The sequence below is a fragment of the Liolophura sinensis genome, chromosome 13 (assembly GCF_032854445.1).
Source record: "Liolophura sinensis isolate JHLJ2023 chromosome 13, CUHK_Ljap_v2, whole genome shotgun sequence".
Taxonomy (NCBI): Eukaryota; Metazoa; Mollusca; class Polyplacophora; order Chitonida; family Chitonidae; genus Liolophura; species Liolophura sinensis.
In genome coordinates, this window is record NC_088307.1 from 1,738,958 (window position 1) to 1,761,959 (window position 23,002).

The following is a 23,002-nucleotide window of genomic DNA, read 5'->3' on the forward strand; positions in this document are numbered from 1 at the left end:
GACATGGACATATAAGTTTTTACAATGATGTATACTTTATACTTGCGATTTTCAATTTAACCTCAGCTGATTTGTGAGTCTGTGAAAATTCAGTTTTGAGACCAAAATTACCGAGATACAAGGAAAGTGATTATAAACAAGTAAGTGAGCACGCTTACCTCCCCCTGAATCTCCATTTCCGGAGTTCGTTTGACAGGCGGAAAGATTATACTCTGTTTTTAGGGGTTGTTTTTTATGTTTCCTGGGAATGTCTTTTTCGTCTTAAGCTGAACCCACTGATGTATTGGCCAGTATGCATGTAGAGTAAAGATATAAATGTCACGTGTATTTGAATCGCAAACGTTTTAAGTGAGAGGAAGGTAAATATTCTGTCAGCAACAACAACAACAACAACATTCAGTGGCAATGTACTTTCTTTCTTATTATACTGCAATCTGATAGAAATGCACCCCTGTGAGATACGTCCGGCTGATCATGGCGAAGCATTGTGTTGACATCAGGCCTTCCGCATATTAGCAATAATGGAAGTGCATATGTAAACTGTTTTCCAAATCCAAGAATTTTGTTATAATAATCATGAAGTGCTGTAGTCGCAGTTTCGAGCCGCCATTCGGCGCGGCAGATTTAGTCCAACAGTTTTCGGTCAAGCTATGGTGGTTAATGTACATACCAGACTTGATTTTAGGGTCATGAATAAAGAGACATGGGTTAACAATATTTTTGTATACAAGCTGCGCTTGCGAATTATTTGTGCGCATTACGTTATTTACGCCTGCGACATTTGATGTGTCGTACTTGGCAAGAGAATGTTTATTCTTAGCACTCCCATTTCCTCCTTTTCCAAACCTGGCCATCGTCATGTAAGTGAAAAACTCATGAACACAGTGTTAACCACGTGAAATAAACCAATAATTTAAAAGGCACATTAAGTTGCCTTCATTGATTGACTTTCAATATATTGACCTACATATCCTGAAAATAAAAACACAAACACATACCATATATCATGGAGACAGACATTGAGACAAGCGTGAACTTAAAACAGTTTTGTGGAGTGCAGCATCCAAATGTATCACAAGTTGAAATAATGCATGGGAAATATACCATGTCACTGATTTATCAAATGTATAAATTGAATATCAAAGATTAATGTTACATAGCGTTATCTGTTCACTGGGACAGGCGCCATCATCTGAATTTATTTCCATATCAAACAACTTGAAACATGTTGAATGTAACATCCTTCTGGGTATTGAATCTGAAATTCATTTTTTTCTGACAAGAACATTGTTGAATATATTTGCAACAACACCAACAGATTTTACAGTCACGGATATCTGAAGATGAATAACTACTACACGTGCGAGTACGCCCTTCTGTTGAATGACTATTTAACGAAAACATTAGTTTTCATTTTTTATCACCTTGGTAAATTCAGGTTCATTTGGGTTATTTGATCAACTAGAAGTGCTCCACAAAGTGAGAGAGTAACCCTACCTACCAGCATGTGCACATCGCACACCATCGATTAGTGTGACGTGAAATGGGGGCCGTTTGTTGTTGTGTGAATTACAGATTATCACCATTTAAAATTTGGTCAATGGACCCTCTTTTTCAGAGATTGTAACTTAAAACATTAAATTCATTTTTCTGAATACAGCTTAGCTAAGTTAAGGTCTGTGTTTAGCTATAAGGTAATGGTATAAAATTTCAGTAAGTCTTCTTGAATGCCATCCTGCATCATTGGTCTGACCAGTCTATTTAAATACATGTGTGTAGAATGTCAGTTTTTGTGCCAGTCTGTTTATGGGAGTGTTAGAGTACATGTCATTTCACAACTTTAAAACACAGTAGAAGATCCGAGTAAAGTCCTTTGCGCTTTCTGTTTATGCCCACACTATTTAGATTTGGGTTTGGAATGGTTCAAGTTTAAATGGAGCAAAACTATGGTGCGGTGAAGGTGACAGTCAGTGATAAATAATTTGTTTTTTATGATGAATACAGCATGTTTCACACTGAACCCAGGTGATGTTCTTTTAGTGACAGATATGGATAGCGAGTTCCAGGAACTTCTCTCTCCTGGATATGATTTTTCTGCCGGCAAATCAATCAAATGGTGATAACAATGAGAAACTCTTTGGACTTTTTTTTCACTACCTTGTGACTTTCAGCGTTACGCTCATTAACTGACTTGTCCTCTCCCAGACGCAAACTGTTACGAACAGTTCTATTTTCTCTTTGTGTTTCAGGTACTCCCTCATCGGCTTCGCCATGGCGATGATGGATAATGCAGAGTTCCTGATATCGCATATTCGTAACTCGTACATCACCAGCGATGACACAGGAATGTGTGAGACGATTATAGAGAGTGAGGAAAACGAGAAACAGCAAGGCGAGAAACGGCCAATTTCATGGCATGCACCCAGGTAACGAGTGGAAGTCCAGGTTCTGAAATTACATAAATTTAAATGTGCCTGCTTCAGAACTGTCCTGCTACAGCAAGACTTGGTGTAAGAACTGTCTTGCTACAGCAAGACTTGATGTAAAAACTGTCCTGTTACAGCAAGACTTGGTGTAAGAACTGTCTTGCTACAGCAAGACTTGGTGTAAGAACTGTCCTGCTACAGCAAGACTTGCTGTAAAAACTTTCCTGCTTGCTGTAAAAACTGTCCTGCTACAGCCAGACTTGCTGTAAAAACTGTCCTGCTACAGCCAGACTTGCTGTAAAAACTGTCCTGCTACAGCCAGACTTGCTGTAAAAACTGAAACATGCTTGATTGCAATGTTAAAACCCTAGGAATGATTCCACAAAGCATGTTATCACTTACATAAATGTAAACATTTGAAATCTGGAATTCAAACGTATATTTTAAATATATGCATGTAACCATCCCGGTTGGAAGGACATGTACATGTAGTTGGGCTCTACCATGCATCAAAATATGCATGTGAATTTCAGATGTTTAAAGTGTGGAATAAAGTGCCATTGCTTTGTGATAAAATAAAACTGGTGTCAAGATTTAAGCCTGTCCTAAAATGTAATGCGCATTGAAAGAAACTCATTCGAAGCAGCAATCAAACCTTTGTTTTTTATAGTTTTTTTATTTTTAATACTTTGACACTGTATTGAACTTCAGTCAAGTAAGTCATGAAATCAGTTGTTGTTATTTGTTGTTGTTGTTGTCTTTGTTTCAGTGGTCAGTTGGACTCGAGCTTCAGTGATAGTGGTTTTGAGCACTCTGACAGTGAGCTGTCACATTCCTACGATATCTTCCCAGATATGGATTATGGTAGGTAGACGAAAGCCTGATAAAACTGATAAAGCACGCCATCATGGTTGATTAAATACAACACCAACCCTGTTTACCAGACTTGTTTGTAGTTGCTGTTTTCCTAAATTGGTTCTCAGTGTTAAGGAAGAAGTAAATGGGCTGGTGACCCAGGAATTAGCGCACTGTGAGTAGATGCTGTCGTTTCTGGTGCCTTTGGCATGATACTTCGTTGAATCAGCGTTTACACAGAAGTGCATGGACTGGTCACCCAGGCATTAATATACTGTGTTTGGATGATGTCAGATCAGGTGTCTTTGGCATGATAATTGAGTGAGGCAGTATTTAAACAGAAGTGCATGGACTGGTCACCCAGGAATTAGCATGATGTCAGGTTTTTGTCTTTGGCATGATGCTTCACTGAATCCGCATTTATTAAGATGTGCATGACCTGGTCTTACTGAATTCATTACATATACTGTATGAGGTATGGATGGATGTTATGTGTGTGGGGGATCTCCATGGCTCAGTTGGTTAGCGCACTAGCACAACGTAATGACCGAGCAGCCTCTCACCAATGCGGTCGCTGTGAGTTCAAGTCCAGCTTATGCTGGCTTCCTCTCCAGCCGTAAATGGGAAGGTCTGCCAGCAACCTGCAGATGGTCGTGGGTTTCCCCCGGGCTCTGCCCGGTTTCTACCCACCATAATGCTGGCCGCCATCATATAAGTGAAATATTTTTGAGTACGGCGTAAAACACCAATCAAATAAATAAATAAATAAATGTTATGTGTGGTACATGTACTAGGCAATTCAGGGGAAGTTAGTAAGGGGCTTGAGGCTTCTCGTACAACACTGTCTGTTGTCACAATCTTACCTATGGGCATGACATTGATATGGCAGATATATTACCAATGTACCATTTTTAACCTCAAATCTCATGATATGGCCACGATATGGCTGGAAAACTGCCGATGTGGCGTTAAGCCATAATCATTTATTTAAACCTCAATCATTCATTCATTCACTGGGGAAGCCTTCTCAGGCATGAATTAAGTTGGAATTTGTGGGTGAGAGAAGCCATGTGAGTATATAGTGGTTGGCTTAAGGAAGAGTTTGAGGCTGTCTGTTTTATCTCTTTCTTTATGTCAGACTCACAGATATTGCATATGTATTTATGCGCTGTGACTTAAGTTAAGATACATCCATTCATTTATTTATTTATGAAATGTTTCTTCCAATTTGGCAAAGGCCCAGAGAACTGAAGAGTACAGTGTGAAACTATGAAATCAACAAATCATTCTGTCTAACAGCACACCTGGTGATTGTTTTGACAGGCGCTCATCGACGTCGTTCTAACACGGCTCAGCGGTTAGAGAGGATGAAGAAGGAGAAGCGGAACCAGGTCAAGGTCAAACACATTACTTGGAAAGAACTGCCTGTAGAGTTTAATGGTAGGTTCTTCTGTACTGTCTCCTTACTAGAACATCAGGAGGAATGAACTGCCTGTAGAGTGTAATGGTAGGTTCTTCTGTACTGTCACCTTACTAGAACATCACGAGGAATGAACTGCCTGTAGAGTGTAATGCTAGGTTCTTCTGTCCTGTCTCCTTACTAGAACATCACGAGGAATGAACTGCCTGTAGAGTGTAATGCTAGGTTCTTCTGTCCTGTCTGCGAAGTAGAACATCACCTGAAAGAAACGACTGACAAAGTTTAATGGTAGGTTCTTCTGTACTGCCTGCAAACTAGAACATCACCTGGAAGGAACAGCCTGTAGAGCTTAATTGTAGGTTCTTCTGTACTGTCTGCAATTTAGAACATCACCTGGAAGGAACTGCCTGCAGAATTTAATGGTAGGTTCTTCTGTACTGCCTGCAAACTAGAACATCACCTGGAAGGAACTGCCTGTAGAGTTTAATGGTAGGTTCTTTTGTACTGTCTGCAAGCTAAAACATCACCTGGAAGGAACTGCCTGCAGAATTTAATGGTAGGTTCTTTTGTACTGCCTGCAAACTAGAACGTCAGTGGGAAGGAACTGCCTGTAGAGTTTAATTTTAGCTTCTTCTGCACTATCTCCTTACTACAACATCACCTGGAAGGAACTATTTCATAAGATAACTTACCTTATCTACTGAACAACATAGTCATATCTTCATTTTTCAAAAATAATTGGGAGAGAAGTGTAACTCTTTGCTTTCAACACTACAAATATCTGTCCTAGAAATTGGAAGAAATTGGTAGTTATCTCCTCCATGTCAATCTGACATGGAGTTTAGTATGTCTCCACGTGCTGCAGCTCCAGTGCTTCTGATTCACTGATGCAGAAATTCTATGTTATTATGTTTTGAAACAATGCTGTACCTATTTTAAGAAAGTTTACCCAGCTTTCCCAGGGAGTAAGTCCATGCTCTGTTTTGTGCCTTTTTTTTTGTATATACGTGTAACTTTTGGATACTCTTACTTTACAAAAGAGAAAAGAAAATTAAATGAACTTGTTTCAAATGTATCTACCAACACAGAAGTGATCTATCTTGAGCTCTTATATAAGTAAATGTCTAGTAATAAATGTATATCAATTAATATTATGTGAAATAGAAAACAACAGTTTCTATCATTTAACTGTCTTTTTTGATCCTGCTTGGATATAGCCACAGATAAAGCTCATCTCTTTGAGAAAGTGGAGGTGCCGGCAGCTCCCTCTAGTGGGCAAGAGACACGAAAGAAGAAGTCCGCTCTTACCGATCAGCTGGAAAATTTCAGCAGCTCATCAGAAAATCCCTTCATGGAATATGCAAAGTTTGACGGCAGGGTGAGTCTGACACTTCATAGTATCAAGGTATTACTGTGACATGGATCAGGGGTAAAGCATGGGCTCATTATGAGCCTCAGGCAGTGGGCCAATGAAGTTGCACACTCACACTGCTTCAGCTGAAGCTCTGTCAGGTTTGTCAGGGTACATGTAGGTGTGGTGTATCTGATGGCAGGATGATTTTGTCAGGGTACATGTGTGTGGGGTGTATTTGATGGCAGGGTAATTTTGTCAGGGTACATGTGTGTGGGGTGTATCTGATGGCAGGATGATTTTGTCAGGGTACATGTATGTGTGGTGTATTTGATGGCAAGGTAATTTTATCAGGGTACATGTGGGTGTGGTGTATCTGATGGCAGGATGATTTTGTCAGGGTACATGTAGGTGTGGTGTATCTGATGGCAAGGTAATTTTGTCAGGGTACATGTATGTGTGGTGTATCTGATGGCAGGGTAATTTTGTCAGGGTACATGTAGGTGTGGTGTATCTGATGGCAGGGTAATTTTGTCAGGGTACATGTAGGTGTGGTGTATCTGATGGCAGGATAATTTTGTCAGGGTACATGTATGTGTGGTGTATCTGATGGCAAGGTAATTTTGTCAGGGTGTATGTGATGGCAGGGTAATTTTGTCAGGGTAATGTGTGTGTGGTGTATGTGATGGCAGGGTAATTTTGTCAGGGTACATGTATGTGTGGTGTATGTGATGGCAAGGTAATTTTGTCAGGGTACATGTATGTGTGGTGTATCTGATGGCAGGGTAATTTTGTCAGGGTGTATGTGATGGCAGGGTAATTTTGTCAGGGTACATGTGTGTGTGGTGTATGTGATGGCAGGGTAATTTTGTCAGGGTACATGTGTGTGTGGTGTATCTGATGGCAGGGTAATTTTGTCTGAGTACATGTATTTGTGGTGTATTTGATGGCAAGGTAATTTTGTCAGGGTACATGTATGTGTGGTGTATCTGATGGCAGGGTAATTTTGTCAGGGTGTATGTGATGGAAGGGTAATTTTGTCAGGGTACATGTAGGTGTGGTGTATCTGATGGCAGGGTAATTTTGTCAGGGTACATGTAGGAGTGGTGTATCTGATGGCAGGGTAATTTTGTCAGGGTACATGTATGTGTGGTGTATCTGATGGCAAGGTAATTTTGTCAGGGTACATGTAGGTGTGGTGTATCTGATGGCAGGGTAATTTTGTCAGGGTACATGTAGGTGTGGTGTATCTGATGGCAAGGTAATTTTGTCAGGGTACATGTATGTGTGGTGTATCTGATGGCAGGGTAATTTTGTTAGGGTGTATGTGATGGCAGGGTAATTTTGTCAGGGTACATTTGTGTGTGGTGTATGTGATGGCAGGGTAATTTTGTCAGGGTACATGTGTGTGTGGTGTATCTGATGGCAAGGTAATTTTGTCAGGGTACATGTAGGTGTGGTGTATCTGATGGCAGGATAATTTTGTCAGGGTACATGTATGTGTGGTGTATCTGATGGCAGGGTAATTTTGTTAGGGTGTATGTGATGGCAGGGTAATTTTGTCAGGGTACATGTGTGTGTGGTGTATCTGATGGCAGGGTAATTTTGTCAGGGTACATGTATGTGTGGTGTATCTGATGGCAGGATAATTTTGTCAGGGTACATGTATGTGTGGTGTATCTGATGGCAAGGTAATTTTGTCAGGGTACATGTATGTGTGGTGTATCTGATGGCAGGGTAATTTTGTCAGGGTACATGTAGGTGTGGTGTATCTGATGGCAGGGTAATTTTGTCAGGGTACATGTAGGAGTGGTGTATCTGATGGCAGGGTAATTTTGTCAGGGTACATGTATGTGTGGTGTATCTGATGGCAGGGTAATTTTGTCAGGGTACATGTAGGTGTGGTGTATCTGATGGCAGGGTAATTTTGTCAGGGTACATGTAGGTGTGGTGTATCTGATGGCAAGGTAATTTTGTCAGGGTGTATGTGATGGAAGGGTAATTTTGTCAGGGTACATGTATTTGTGGTGTATCTGATGGTATCTGATATTTTTTGATGGTAGAGTAAATGACAGAATTCACCATTTCAGTACTTGCATTCATGTATCTCCTACAGACGGGCTAAGTTGGATATTGAGATGATTGTGACATTTTTTCATAGTAAGGTAACAAATGGTATCAGTGCCACACTGTTTACTGTATATCCTACAGACAGGCTAAGTTGGATGGCGAGGCGATTGTGACATTTTGTGATAGTAATGTAACAAATGATATCAGTGCCACACTGTTTACTGTTCGATAGGCACATATGGCTGGTGTGAAGAAAATAGAGATATTTCTGACAATGGCGCCTCCTCGAGATCGCCCCTACCCAATGACCGTTGCTGTGGTGTCAACTGCCAAAGTGCACGATCTGGTGGGGTTAATTTGCTGGCAGTACACCTCAGAGGGGAGAGAACCCAAGCTTTTGTGAGTACAATTACCACACTCCAAACAGGGTTAACCCCCTTTGTATTTAGATGTCTATGGTCAGGATTTGATTAATTTGTCATCCTATATAAAGGTTACATCTTTAATAAAGTAGACACAGCAATAGTTGTTGACTGTAATATAGAGAGGCTGCGTTTGACATCCTCACCCTCAGTCAGCTACATCTGTGTACTGGTATAGCCACCGGACTTCAATATGGCTGCCAGAAGTAGGTCATGACATCCCTCCAGGGTTACATCCAGGGCTTTTCTGGATGCGTAATTGACGCCTTAAAAAATCAGAGGAATAATTTTTTGAAAAAACCAAAAGCACCTTTTTTCAAACAATCAAAGAAAGTAATCAAAACTTAAACGTGAGGGCTTTATCTGTCATCTTTGTAAATCACAGAGTTGCCATTTCTCACCAACGGAGGGGAGGTAACTCCATAATAACAAGAAGCTTTGTCCACCTATTGTACAGATATGTAAAAAAGCTGAAAGAAGACAATAATTGCATGCTAGATTCGTTGGTTAAAAAAATTCAGTCTACAAAGCGAGATGAAACACCAGATACCGATCCAGAAGAAACAGTGGCCGGCCGAAGTGCAGACTTTTCCAATGAGAATCCTACAGAAACCACTAGACTACCGAGTTTATGATTGCCTATAACAGGCGGTTATGCCTGACCTTCTGCCCTATATGTGTACCTGTATCGCTTGTTGTTGCTCTGCAGTAATATTGTTGATTGTTATGGCCTCCAAATCACCAAGGATGATGAGGATCCTTCATAAATTCAGTGTGTTCAAGCCCTGTATGTGTACCTGACCTTCTGCCCTATTTGTGTGCCTGACCTCCTGCCCTATATGCGTGCCTGACCTTCTGCCCTATATGCGTGCCTGACCTTCTGCCGTATAAGTGTGCCCGACCTTTTGCCCTATATGTGTGCCCGACCTTTTGCCCTATGTGTGAGCCTGACCTTCTGTATTGCTTGTTGTTGCTCTGCCATAATAATTTCAATTGTTATGGCCTCCAAATTGCCAAGGATGATTAGGATCCTTTGTAAATTCAATGTGTTCAAGCCCTGTATGTGTGTCTGACCTTCTGCCCTATATGTGTACCTGACCTTCTGCCCTATATGTGTACCTGACCTTCTGCTTTGTATGTGTGCCTGATCTTCTGGATTGCTTGTTGTTGTTCTGCAGTAATATTGTCGATTGTTATGGCCTCCAAATTGTCAAGGATGACAAGGACCCTTTGTAAATTCCAGTGTGTTTAAGCCCTGTATGTGTGCCTGACCTTCTGCCGTATGTGTGTGCCTGACCTTCTGCCCTATATGTGTACCTGACCTTCTGTATTGCTTGTTGTTGTTCTGCAGTAATAATGTTGATTGTTATGGCCTACACATTGCTGAGGATGATGGAGAAGTAGACATGGACTTCCCGAGCCTAGACAGCAAAGAGCCTGCCTCAAAGTTTGGCTTCGGGAAACTCGCTTTGGTGGAGAAGGCCCCGCCCCTGAGATCTCCAAGCTCCGCCTCTCTAGTGGTCACCATGTAAGTACAGTGGAGTGTGTTGTAGCTTAGCAGGGGGGCACGTTGTGGCTGGGTTGTTGAGGGCACTTGAGGTTGTGGTTAAGGCAGTTGAAGTACGGCTTAGGACAGGGAATTTGCAGATACCTCCATTCTAAATACTAGTGCCTCTGTGGCCGAGGGGGCTAGCACGCCAACATGGCGCTATGATCCAGAAGCCCCTAACCAATGCCATCGCTGTGAGTTCAAGCCCAGCTCATGCTGGTTTCCTCTCTGGCCATACACCAGAAGTGCTGCCAGCAACCTGCAGATGGTCGTGGGTTTGTTGGGGCTCTGCCCAATTTCCTCACACCATAATCCTGGCTGCCATCGTATAAGTAAAATATTCTTCAGTATGGCATACAACACCAATCAAATAAATAAATAAATCACTAGTGGACGTTTATTGAAAATAAGCCATAGACGATGCTCATGTGGGCCAGAGGACCATTTGTCTTCTACCAGTATGGCATACATACTTGTATAAAGTTTTGTTTGTCAGTAATTTTGTCAAAGGTCAGCGGTTGGCACCTCGTGTCTCTCCACCTTTAAAACTGGCAGGGGCTGTATATATGAAAATTTCTAGGTGTAGCCTTACACAACTGTCAGTTAAAATACTGAATGAACGATGGAATGAAATTGGCTCTTCCCAGAAGTCGTCTATAACAATACATGAACATTGAACCAGTACAAACAGTATACACAATTCTATCTTTTAAAAACATGAAAACAGTCAAGAGCACTTCACTACATATATCACCTTATATCAATTTACTGGTTGAAATAATTTTTCAAATAACGTGACTTGAAAGCAGAAAGTGAAAAGTGCTATTTTGGTTAGACATTCTAATCTGTTCCATGCATGACAGCCCACTACTGTAAAACCATTTTTAAAATAGTTAAGAGTTATGCTTATCAATATGTAGATTGTTAGCAGTAGATGAAAGAAACAGTTCCCCATACTGAACTACAGTAATGAAAATGTGGCCAAATATGGCTATGAAAAAGGTTTTTTGTGTCTTCAAATTCAGATAAATCTTGTTTTGCCTTGAAATTCCAAGAACTTTCAAAAGTTTTTTTTACATATGAAACTTGTTCAGTTGAAGAGTCTTCAATTTTTATGTTTAAGGCATTGTTTTTTACACTTCTGAGACACTGTTGAGAACTTATTAACATAAATTTTGTTTTATCTGGATTTAAATACATTTCACTTTCATAACATCCCTCAGTAACAGCTTTGAGGGTTTCGTGCAGAATGTCTCAGTCTTAGCTTAGCAATCCAGAGGTTCAGTTCAGTCTATGGGGTGCTGATACTGAGTGATGATTTAACTTGATAGTGCTAGAATTTCACACCACCAAAATATAAAATGTTCAGAAGAGAGGGGTTAGTGTTGTCTTTGGGAGAAGAAAACTGAGAGACCTTGAATTATCTGAACTTAAGAGATGCCCAAAATGTGAGGTGCCTGAAAAAGTTAGACATGCCAAAACTTACAGGTTCATTAACGTAATGGCCCCGAACTCCGAGATGCCTAAGCTTCCATTATTTCTCCCCCAGTTCACGGCAGCAAGTAGTATCTGAGGGTTGGGGATGCGCGTTCTGGTGTTGGTCGAATTTGGAGAGAAAACATGTCTTAGTTTTTCTCCTGGAAACATTATGTAAACATTGTGTGAAACATCAAGCCAGAAAATAGGTGTTTGATATTTTTGAAAACATCCCTTTTGGAGACATTTTAGAACTTCACATTGTACCGAACCTACTAACTTGGTCCAAGGAATCTTGTTCTAGTACTGAACAAAATGGACAGTTAGGGTTTTACTGCTTTCCCTAAAGTTGTTGGCACCTGTTTTCAGGTTTGGAACATAGCTCCTCAGTATTACATGCATGAATATTTTTCAGTTGCTTTTGAATTTCAGCACGATCCCAAACAGAGGCTTTAGCAAAATCCCAATAGAACATCTGGATATTCCACTCAAAGACCTGCTGGAGAAAGTCCTAAAGAAGAGGAAAATCAAGCTGAGACCAGGTAAACTGTCCATTTACCGAAGTGTGTTTTATTATATGCTATTAGCGGTTTTAGCTATCACCAAGGGAGCTACTTTTATACTGGTTTCAGTTGGGAACAGTACATGATCATGGACCACGACAAATATGGGAATATTGACATGTCTAAGGAAAGATAACTCAGTGGCATAAATTTGATGGACAATATCACAGAGTTATCTTTCCTTTGACAACATGTACATGGTGCTCTATAACTGAGTATTGTATCCCATGTAGTTTTTCTGTTCATCCCAAGTTTGCTTTCTGTATAGACTTGATGGATTGACCTCAGATTTGGTGAATGAATCAGTTATGTATGGCTGGACATGGTTTTGTGGTCGGCTTCATTCATCTGTTTGCCTGTAAAAAAATTTTGTTTCACCTCGATTTCTTTCGTTAACCATGACAAATCTCAGAGTTGGTGTGGGAACCCTTTGTCAGTAGACCTTTGCTTGAAATTGCTCTCTTTTTTTCATTCATAAGACGAGTCACCACTTTTAGCATTTTTCTTGGTTGGAAACATTCTAATGTACTAAATCTTAACTATTTTCCTCATCATTGTTTAATTGTCTTTCATCTGATTTATACATCATTTTAGTGCCTTTATGCCTGACCGGTAACTACTGTCATTAAAGTGAGACATTTTTGACTAAAGCGAGAGACTTAAAACATAGATAACACGAAAGTAAAGTTTTTATCAGATAAAAGACCATTAAACGTTGTCCAGGTAAAATAGTTTGATTTTTGTTAGAATTTTTCAAACCGACTAAAATGCATTTATAACACAGGTGGTCTGTTGGGACCCAGAGGGTATCAATGTTGGGACCCAGAGGGTATCAATGTTGGGACCCAGAGGGTGTCAATGTTGGGACCCAGAGGGTATCAATGTTGGGACCCAGAGGGTATCAATGTTGGGACCCAGAGGGTATCAATGTTGGGACCCAGAGGGTATCAGTGTTGGGACCCAGAGGGTATCAGTGTTGGGACCCAGAGGGTAACAGTGTTGGGACCCAGAGGGTATCAGTGTTGGGACCCAGAGGTTATCAGTGGTATAGGGTATCAGTGGTATCAGCAATGTGGTCTGTTGGGACCCAGATTGTATCAGTGACGTCACAGCAATGTGGTCTGTTGGGACCCAGATTGTATCAGTGACGTCACAGCAATGTGGTCTGTTGGGACCCAGAGGGTATCAGTGACGTCACAGCAATGTGGTCTGTTGGGACCCAGAGGGTATCAGTGACGTCACAGCAATGTGGTCTGTTGGGACCCAGAGGGTATCAATGTTGGGACCCAGAGGGTATCAATGTTGGGACCCATAGAGTATCAATGTTGGGACCCAGATGGTATCAATGTTGGGACCCAGAGGGTATCAATGTTGGGACCCAGAGGGTATCAATGTTGGGACCCAGAGGGTATCAATGTTGGGACCCAGAGGGTATCAATGTTGGGACCCAGAGGGTATCAATGATATCACAGCAATATTTTGAACTTGAAACAGTTCTTTTCAAGGTCCATTTGTTGAATACATATAAAGGTCTGAATGAAGATACATTTTGAATGATGAAATATAGCGATCCGTGTGTCTAGTGGCAAAATTCTGAAGGGACATCACTGGCTCCAGTTTGGTCAGAAAAAATCACAGAATCCAAAATTTTAAATGTATTTTACCAGGTCAAGAAATATGCTTATAAAAATAAATCAGTGATATTTAATGATCTCCGATCATCGGACATGTACTTCACGCTAGTGTGTCCTTTGCCTTAAAATAGCAGCCAACACAGCATCTATTTAAAGTGACTATTTTAGTTGTGAGATATAAATTAACAGCCTTGTGTGTTTTGTAGGCATGAGCTACAACCTGGAGAAGCTGAGTGAGCCTGGGATAGCCTTGGATCTGGACTCCCTGTTGTCTAACGTGAACACCCTGGAGCTGTGCCTCGTCCGGCAACACAGTACGTACAACAACAACACAATCTTGCTGAAGTTCAACAAGAGACTGTGTTTAAACTCTTGCTTCTTCACATCTCCATTAAAAGAGGGTCATTGGACCAACTGATTGTTGGTGTTTTTTTCCAATCTAATCAGCAACATTTTGGTATTAATGGCATTAACTAGATCCGAATTCATCGAGATTGACCACCCGCTGAAAGTAGTATTAACAACAACAATCAGTAAGCGAGCCATGAATCTCGGCCTGAGTGGGGGACGATGTCATGAAAAGTTGAAACAATGTCACGTACATGTCACTTTCCAATGTAGTGCAATCCAACTCATCATTTATGACCAGTGTTGCAGACTTTAGGTGCGAAGTCAAGGCAATAGTTGACTTCACTGTTTTGGTGGCCATTTTGATCAGAGTTTTATCCACATGTTTGTAGGGGGTGGTGAGTTTGAAGCCAAAGCTGAATTTCTTTTGCCTCATTGGCCACAAATGTGCAAAAAGTAAATTTCAGCAGCTTACAGGATAGAATGAATTGACCAATAAAACATTAAACATCTTAAAATAATCAATCAAACACCTTAAAATTATCAGTCAGACAGATTAATGATGAACATTCTGAACCGAGCCCTGGCAGGAATACCTGTACATTTGTAAATACATAGAATCACTCTTACATTAAAAGCAGCAGGGATGTCCTTTAAGAAAAATCAGAAAAAACAGGGTCGGTCAGGTGGGATTTTTTTTTTTTTTGGCTTATGAAAGAGATGAGGATTTCAAAGACATTGGTATGTAAAGAAATATTTGATGAAAACAAAACTAAACCCGTCAAAATCTTGTTAAAAAGTTTAGAACCCATTTTTAGAGGGTTGGTTGGATTACGCCCAATGGAGGGTTGGTTGGATTATGCCCAATGGAGGGTTGGTTGGATTATGCCCAATGGAGGGTTGGTTGGATTATGCCCAATGGAGGGTTGGTTGGATTATGCCCAATGGAGGATTGGTTGGATTACGCCTAGTGGAGGGTTGATTGGATTATGCCGAATGGAGGGTTGGTTGGATTATGCCCAATGGAGGGTTGATTGGATTATGCCGAATGGAGGGTTGGTTGGATTACGCCCAGTGGAGGGTTGGTTGGATTATGCCCAATGGAGGGTTGGTTGGATTATGCCCAATGGAGGGTTGGTTGGATTATGCCCAATGGAGGGTTGGTTGGATTATGCCCAATGGAGGGTTGGTTGGATTACGCCCAGTGGAGGGTTGGTTGGATTATGCCCAATGGAGGGTTGGTTGGATTATGCCCAATGGAGGGTTGGTTGGATTATGCCCAATGGAGGGTTGGTTGGATTATGCCCAATGGAGGGTTGGTTGGATTAATCCCGGTGGAGGGCTGGTTGGATTACGCCCAGTGGAGGATTGGTTGGATTACGCCTAGTGGAGGGTTGGTTGGATTAATCCCGGTGGAGGGTTGGTTGGATTATGCCCAGTGGAGGGTTGGTTGGATTACGCCTAGTGGAGGGTTGATTGGATTATGCCCAATGGAGGGTTGATTGGATTATGCCGAATGGAGGGTTGGTTGGATTAATCCCGGTGGAGGGCTGGTTGGATTACGCCCAGTGGAGGGTTGGTTGGATTAATCCCGGTGGAGGGCTGGTTGGATTACGCCTAGTGGAGGGTTGATTGGATTATGCCGAATGGAGGGTTGGTTGGATTAATCCCGGTGGAGGGCTGGTTGGATTACGCCCAGTGGAGGGTTGGTTGGATTATGCCCAACCAACGAACAAGTACATGTATTTTCAATCATCGCCTCGGCTTTATCTGAATGACTCCTTTCCATCTTGCGCACTTTGCTGCTACATGTAACATATCAGTCGTGCTAAGGTCACGTGTGGGGACAAAAGCACAGTCCGTTGTCTTCTACTTGTGTTTATGTAGGAAATATTCCCCAGTGCTACTCACTGGTCTCCTAATATTACTACACATGTAACTGAGGAAGGCAGTGCTGACAACAGGGTTTTCATGTCAGATGACATGAAGGTTTACTTGTATGACAGACTGTTTTGCTTTGTAGCAAGCAAGATGCAAGGAGTTGTCTCCCTTCGCTAAAGTACGAAGTGCGGCGAAATTGTCTTAAATCTCATTCCCTGGATAAAAGATTATTTCCGTAAACTTTTGGCATATTAAAATATATTGTAAATCTACCAAAAGATTTAATACTTTTGGAATTTCCCATCATTAGTACATGCAAGACCCGATCCACGCACGTCGTACGTATAGGAAGCATCGAACCACTTGAATCAGCCAAGATGTCAAAACGTGGGTCTGATAAATCTAGCAAGATAATGTCTTTCTTCAACAAAGCTTCAACTCGTGGTAGTGTACACTCAGACACCGAAGAGGATTTGAATTTGGAGCTTGATGTTGAACTCCAGGCACAAGCTGGTGCTGACATTGACAGCAATGGCTTCATCGGACATGTTGGAAGTGGACCGCCGAGTCAGTGTAGGTAACGGCCCAAAGTGATGGGAAAAAAAAAGGTGTACCGAAACAAAACGTTTTCTGCAGGCTGAATGAAAACGTTCGCATAGTTAAGTTACTGTCAAGCTGACAACACACTGAAATTTAAAGTATGCAGTCAGAGTGGGGCGAGTGGACTGAGGCCACGAGAAATTTCAGGTCCGGTTTACTTTCAGTTTTGTTGATGTCGGCCCCCTGTATAAATTCCACAAAAGTATCATTGGCAGTGGCCAGTGTGACCAAATATCACGTTCAGCTTAAATTCACTGTATTTGTTTAGTGTAATTTCTTTTTATTTAAACCATCAATCTAACTATCAGGCTCCATGATCATGCTAAAAAATACAAGTACTAAGCCACTGATGCAGAGGCCAAGAAGACTTTAATGACATTCGCCTATTATGCAAAGACAACTTTTATACTACATGTATCTGTAATAAAAGAACCCTAGTCACTTGAACATGTAAAAATGATGACAACATGAGGAACAGTGGTTGGACTAAATTTTGTCCACTATAGACCTCTGAACACCTCTAGATTGCATCTCCGGCCCCTCGACCCCCGGCCTATTGGTCCTGGGTCACTCAAGTGAGACACCCTCACCTAACACACTGGCTAAACCCCTGATCCTACTTAGACCTTTTTGGGTACTGACTGGAAAACTTATGACTTAGTACTTACCATTAACATTTGAGACTGAACTCCACATTTTTTTGTCACCAGGTTCTCGTGGTGACACTGAGGCTGTGGCAACCTATGACACATCCACTGTGGCACTTAGCAGTCATCAGTACAAGTCCTTCATTGTGGAGATGGTTAACAAGTTGAGGACAAACTCAGAAGTGCAGCTAGGTGAGTACAAGACGTCATTGTGGTGATTGTTAACAAGTCGAGGACAAACTCAGAGGTGCAGCTAGGTGAGTACAAGTCCTTCATTGTGGAGATGGTTAACAAGTTGAGGACAAACTCAGAGGTGCCACTGGGTGAGTACAAGTCCTTCATTATGGAGATGGTTAACAAGTTGAGGACAAACTTAGAGGTGCAGCTAGGTGAGTACAAGTGGAGATGGTTAAGAAGTTGAGGATAAATTTAGTGGGGTGAGTACAAGTCCTTCATTGTGGAGATGGTTAACAAGTTGAGGACAAACTCAGAGGTGCAGTGGGGTGAGTACAAGTCCTTCATTGTGGTGATTAACAAGTTGAGGACGGACCCAGAGGTGCAGCTAGGTGAGTACAAGTCCTTCATTGTGGAGATGGTTATCAAGTTGAGGACAGACTCAGAAGTGCAGCTAGGTGAGTGAAAGTCCTTCATGGTGGAGATGGTTAACAAGTTGAGGACAAACTTAGAGATGCAGCTAGGTGAGCACATGTGTTCAGGTCCCAGCTGTATATCTATATATCATTGTTCTGTCCAGGTCCTAGCTGTATAACTACATATCATTGTTCTATTCAGGTTCATGCTGTATATCATTGTTCTATTCGAGTCAAGCTGTACATCTATACGTAATTGTTTCTGTCCATGACCTAGCTGTATAACTATGTATCATTGTTCTATCCAGGCATAAGCGGGGAGAAGGTAGAGATCGACCCCGTAGCTCGAAAAGGAGCGGGAAGAATCTTTCGACAGAAAGCAATCACGTATGACGCAGAAAGTATTGCAGCCTGTGAAAAGCTGGGAGAAAAATCAACAGGTATCTCATCAGGTGTTCTTATATTGTAACATTTTAGTTGTATGACACAAATAATAATCCAGTGATCAAGGACTATTTCACTAGCATGAATTTGGAAGAAACCTAGCGGAGAGTGGTAAAAATAAAAAGAGAAGACCACCCTCTATCACCAGGTAACCGTCAGGAACTTTGAATGCTAAAAACTGACATGAAGATGACAATTTAGAATTTTGACATTAAAGATAGTTTCAGAAGACAAAAAGTATGGGATTGTAAAGCTCACACCAGGACATAATTATCCTGGAAGAACGATAGTACAGAATAATCTGAAGTTAATTTACAAATAAATAAATAGATAAAGTAAATCTGCAACGTTTACTTTACAGGAACATAGTTTATTTCACTTATATAGGAAAAAACTTGTTCACAGGGACAAATTCATCTTAATAGCTATGGTTTGTTTCACTTGTACTCTAGTTCGTAGTGACGAAATGTACTTAATTACAGTTTATTTCATTTTTCGCAGGGAAGTGCTTGTTCAGGATGATGTGTTCTGCTTAACTACAGTTTATTTCATTTTTTCGCAGGAAAGTACTCGTTTCAGGATGACATATTCTGCTTAACTACAGTTTATTTCATTTTTTGCAGGGAAGTGCCTTGTTCAGGATGATGTATTCTGCTTAACTACAGTTTATTTCATTTTTTGCACAGAGGTGCTTGTTCAGGATGACATATTCTGCTTAACTACAGTTTATTTCATTTTTCCGCATTGAAGTACTTGTTCAGGATGACATATTCTGCTTAACTACAGTTTATGTCATTTTTCGCGGGAAGTACTTGTTCAGGATGACATATTCTGCTTAACTACAGTTTATTTCATTTTTGGCAGGGAAGTGCTTGTTCAGGATGACATATTCTGCTTAACTACAGTTTATTTCATTTTTCGCAGGGAAGTACTTGTTCAGGATGACATATTCTGCTTAACTACAGTTTATTTCATTTTTCCAGGGAAGTACTTGTTCAGGATGACATATTCTGCTTAACTACAGTTCATTTCATTTTTCGCGGGGAAGTGCTTGTTCAGGATGACATATTCTGCTTAACTACAGTTTATTTCATTTTTCGCGGGGAAGTGCTTGTTCGGGATGACATATTCTGCTTAACTACAGTTTATTTCATTTTTCGCAGGGAAGTGCTTGTTCGGGATGACATATTCTGCTTAAACTACAGTTCATTTCATTTTCGCAGAGAAATGCTTGTTCAGGATGACATATTCTGCTTAACTACAGTTCATTTCATTTTTCGCAGAGAAATGCTTGTTCAGGATGACATATTCTGCTTAACTACAGTTTATTTCATGTTTCGCAGGGAAGTGCTTGTTTAGGATGACATATTCTGCTTAACTACAGTTCATTTCATTTTTCGCAGGGAAGTGCTTGTTCAGGATGACATATTCTGCTTAACTACAGTTCATTTCATTTTTCGCAGGAAAGTACTTGTTCAGGATGACATATTCTGCTTAACTACAGTTTATTTCATTTTTTGCACGGAGGTGCTTGTTCAGGATGACATATTCTGCTTAACTACACTTTATTTCATTTTTCGCGGGAAGTACTTGTTCAGGATGACATATTCTGCTTAACTACAGTTTATTTCATTTTTTGCACAGAGGTGCTTGTTCAGGATGACGTATTCTGCTTAACTACCGTTTGTTTTATTTTTCGCAGGGAAGTACTTGTTCAGGATGACGTATTCTGCTTAACTACCATTTATTTCTTTTTTCGCAGGGAAGTACTTGTTCAGGATGACACATTCTGCTTAACTACAGTTTATTTCATTTTTCGCGGGGAAGTGCGTGTTCAGGATGACATGTTCTGCTTAACTACAGTTCATTTCATTTTTCGCGGGGAAGTATTTGTTCAGGATGACATATTCTGCTTAACTACAGTTCATTTCATTTTTCGCAAAGAAGTGCATGTTCAGGATGACATATTCTGCTTAACTACACTTTATTTCATTTTTCGGGGGGGAAAGATCAGGATGACATATTCTGCTTAACTACGGTTTATTTCATTTTTTGCAACGAAGTACTTGTTCAGGATGACATATTCTGCTTAACTACAGTTTATTTCATTTTTCACAGGGAAGTGCTTGTTCAGGATGACATATTCTGCTTAACTACGGTTTATTTCATTTTTCCAAGGAAAGTACTTGTTCAGGATGACATATTCTGCTTAACTACAGTTTATTTCATTTTTCGCAACGAAGTACTTGTTCAGGATGACATATTCTGCTTAACTACAGTTCATTTCATTTTTTCGCGGGGAAGTGCTTGTTCAGGATGACATATTCTGCTTAATTACCGTTTATTTCATTTTTCGCAGGGAAGTGCTTGTTCAGGATGACATATTCTGCTTAACTACAGTTTATTCCATTTTTCGCAGGGAAATGCTTGTTCAGGATGACATATTCTGCTTAACTACGGTTCATTTCATTTTTCGCAGGGAAGTACTTGTTCAGGATGACATATTCTGCTTAACTACCGTTTATTTCTTTTTTTCGCAGGGAAGTACTTGTTTCAGGATGACATATTCTGCTTAACTACAGTTCATTTCATTTTTCGCGGGGAAGTGCTTGTTCAGGATGACATGTTCTGCTTAACTACAGTTTATTTCATTTTTTGCACAGAGGTGCTTGTTCAGGATGACATATTCTGCTTAACTAACAGTTTATTTCATTTTTCGCAGGGAAGTGCTTGTTCAGGATGACATATTCTGCTTAACTACAGTTTATGTCATTTTTCGCAGGGAAGTGCTTGTTCAGGATGACATATTCTGCTTAACTACACTTTATTTCATTTTTCGCAGGAAAGTACTTGTTCAGGATGACATATTCTGCTTAACTACAGTTTATTTCATTTTTCGCAGGGAAGTGCTTGTTCAGGATGATGTGTTCTGCTTAACTACAGTTTATTTCATTTTTCGCAGGAAAGTACTCGTTCAGGATGACATATTCTGCTTAACTACAGTTTATTTCATTTTTTGCAGGGAAATGCTTGTTCAGGATGATGTATTCTGCTTAACTACAGTTTATTTCATTTTTCGCAGGGAAGTGCTTGTTCAGGATGACATATTCTGCTTAACTACAGTTCATTTCATTTTTCGCAGGGAAGTACTTGTTCACGATGACATATTCTGCTTAACTACAGTTCATTTCATTTTTCGCAGAGAAGTACTTGTTCAGGATGACATATTTTGCTTAACTACAGTTTATTTCATTTTTCGCAGGGAAGTGCTTGTTCAGGATGACATATTCCACCGGTCATGAATACAAACACCAAGATTTCGAGGCTGAAACTGAAATGGCAGAGGAAATCATTGAAAAGCTGAACAATATTCTCGAGCTCCGGATGAGCACAGTGAGGAAGGAATACTTGGCGTCCAAAAAACGACATCTAAAGAAACGAGGAGAAACTTTTAGGTAGCAGAGAAATATGTCGAGAGGTACGCATATTCCAGCATGTACCATTTGTATATGAGAATTGTCTTCTCTATTGTCTTCTTATGTATGATGTTAAACAGTGATCAGCTGATATCAGCTAAACAGTTACTCCATGTAACATAATGCAGAAATACATGTCAGTAACTCTCATATACCTGGGTATCAAATTTATCCTGCAAAAGACCCATGAATTCAGTACAGAAGGTTGATGTGTTGGTGAACCGCTTGTGTGATACAGCCAAACAAAGGGAGATAACCTAGCCATCAGAAGGCATATAGTATCGGTTGCAAATACTAGCACGTCCTCCATGTGTCCCATGTGATCCTACGGTGCCGAGACAAGGCTCGCGTACTGATTTCCCCCTAAAGTACGGGGATGATTGTTGATAGAGGAGTATCAGATATTGACAGATTCCTTGAGTCTAAATCTGTATTAATGGTATGAAAATTATCTACCTGCATCGGACTTAATCAAAAACATCCAAATTAAAAAATGAACTATTAGCTGATGAATAGTAAGTTATTCAACATGGCGGTCATGAAAGATGGCATGAATAGTGAGTTCGAAGAAGTAATCGTGTGTGCCGAGGCAAGCGGTGGCTTTTCTGAGAAAAGGGCTCGCGTGGCTTCACAGTGGAATTCTTGGGTTGTAAACGAAAAACTTGCGCCTGATTGAGGAAATGTGATAATACGGCAGCACTTTCAATTCTGTCGATGTGCGTGATTTGCTTGCGCTATTATCACACCAAAGTAGTTCTCAAAGCGTCCCAAAAAAAGCGTAAAACGGGCTGTGGCTGAGCCAGAATGTGTAAACTGTGGCCGAGCCAGAACGTGTAACTGTGGGCCGGGCCAGAACGTGTAACCGTGGCCGGGCCAGAACGTGTAACTGTGGCCGGGCCAGAACGTGTAACTGTGGCTGGACCAGAAACGTGTAACTGTGGCGGGCCAGAAAGTGTAACCTTGGCCAAATGATGTCTAAAATACGATGCATATCAACACATCAAGTGAACGAGTTGGGCCTGTCTGCTAACGGGATGAACGAGGTACGAACGGACCCCGTGGGTGTGCGCACATACTGCCATTGCTGCCATTGGTAACACGCCCTTAGTAGGATCGAAGTACGGCAATTCCGTTCGCGGTATGCCCATATCGGTTCAAGTCGAATTGCGCAACGTGATGGCCGTCAGAAAATTTTGAGCAGATCCGAAGTTCTAAAGCCTCCTTCCCGTCGTAGCCCGTCCATGACGTTC

General features: G+C 40.9%; 1 protein-coding gene across 1 annotated transcript; it reads left to right on the forward strand.

The window, feature by feature from the left end:
• Positions 1-210: 210 nt before the first annotated feature.
• Positions 211-22,098, forward strand: LOC135480246 (target of rapamycin complex 2 subunit MAPKAP1-like). Its single transcript, XM_064760027.1, has 12 exons — positions 211-359; positions 2,250-2,426; positions 3,196-3,290; positions 4,605-4,721; positions 5,919-6,079; positions 8,355-8,521; positions 9,896-10,072; positions 12,002-12,111; positions 13,973-14,080; positions 17,306-17,434; positions 18,141-18,272; positions 21,539-22,098. The coding sequence occupies exons 2-12, from the start codon at positions 2,272-2,274 to the stop codon at positions 21,733-21,735; spliced, it is 1,548 nt and encodes a 515-aa protein (XP_064616097.1). The 5' UTR covers positions 211-359; positions 2,250-2,271; the 3' UTR covers positions 21,736-22,098.
• Positions 22,099-23,002: the final 904 nt, after the last annotated feature.

Coding starts and splice junctions, on each gene's coding strand:
- LOC135480246 (XM_064760027.1), top strand. CDS start 2,272: ATGGCGATGATGGATAATGCAGAGTTCCTGATATCGCATATTCGTAAC. Junction 2,427..3,195: donor ATTTCATGGCATGCACCCAG/GTAACGAGTGGA, acceptor TCTTTGTTTCAG/TGGTCAGTTGGACTCGAGCT. Junction 17,435..18,140: donor AAACTCAGAAGTGCAGCTAG/GTGAGTACAAGA, acceptor TGTTCTATCCAG/GCATAAGCGGGGAGAAGGTA.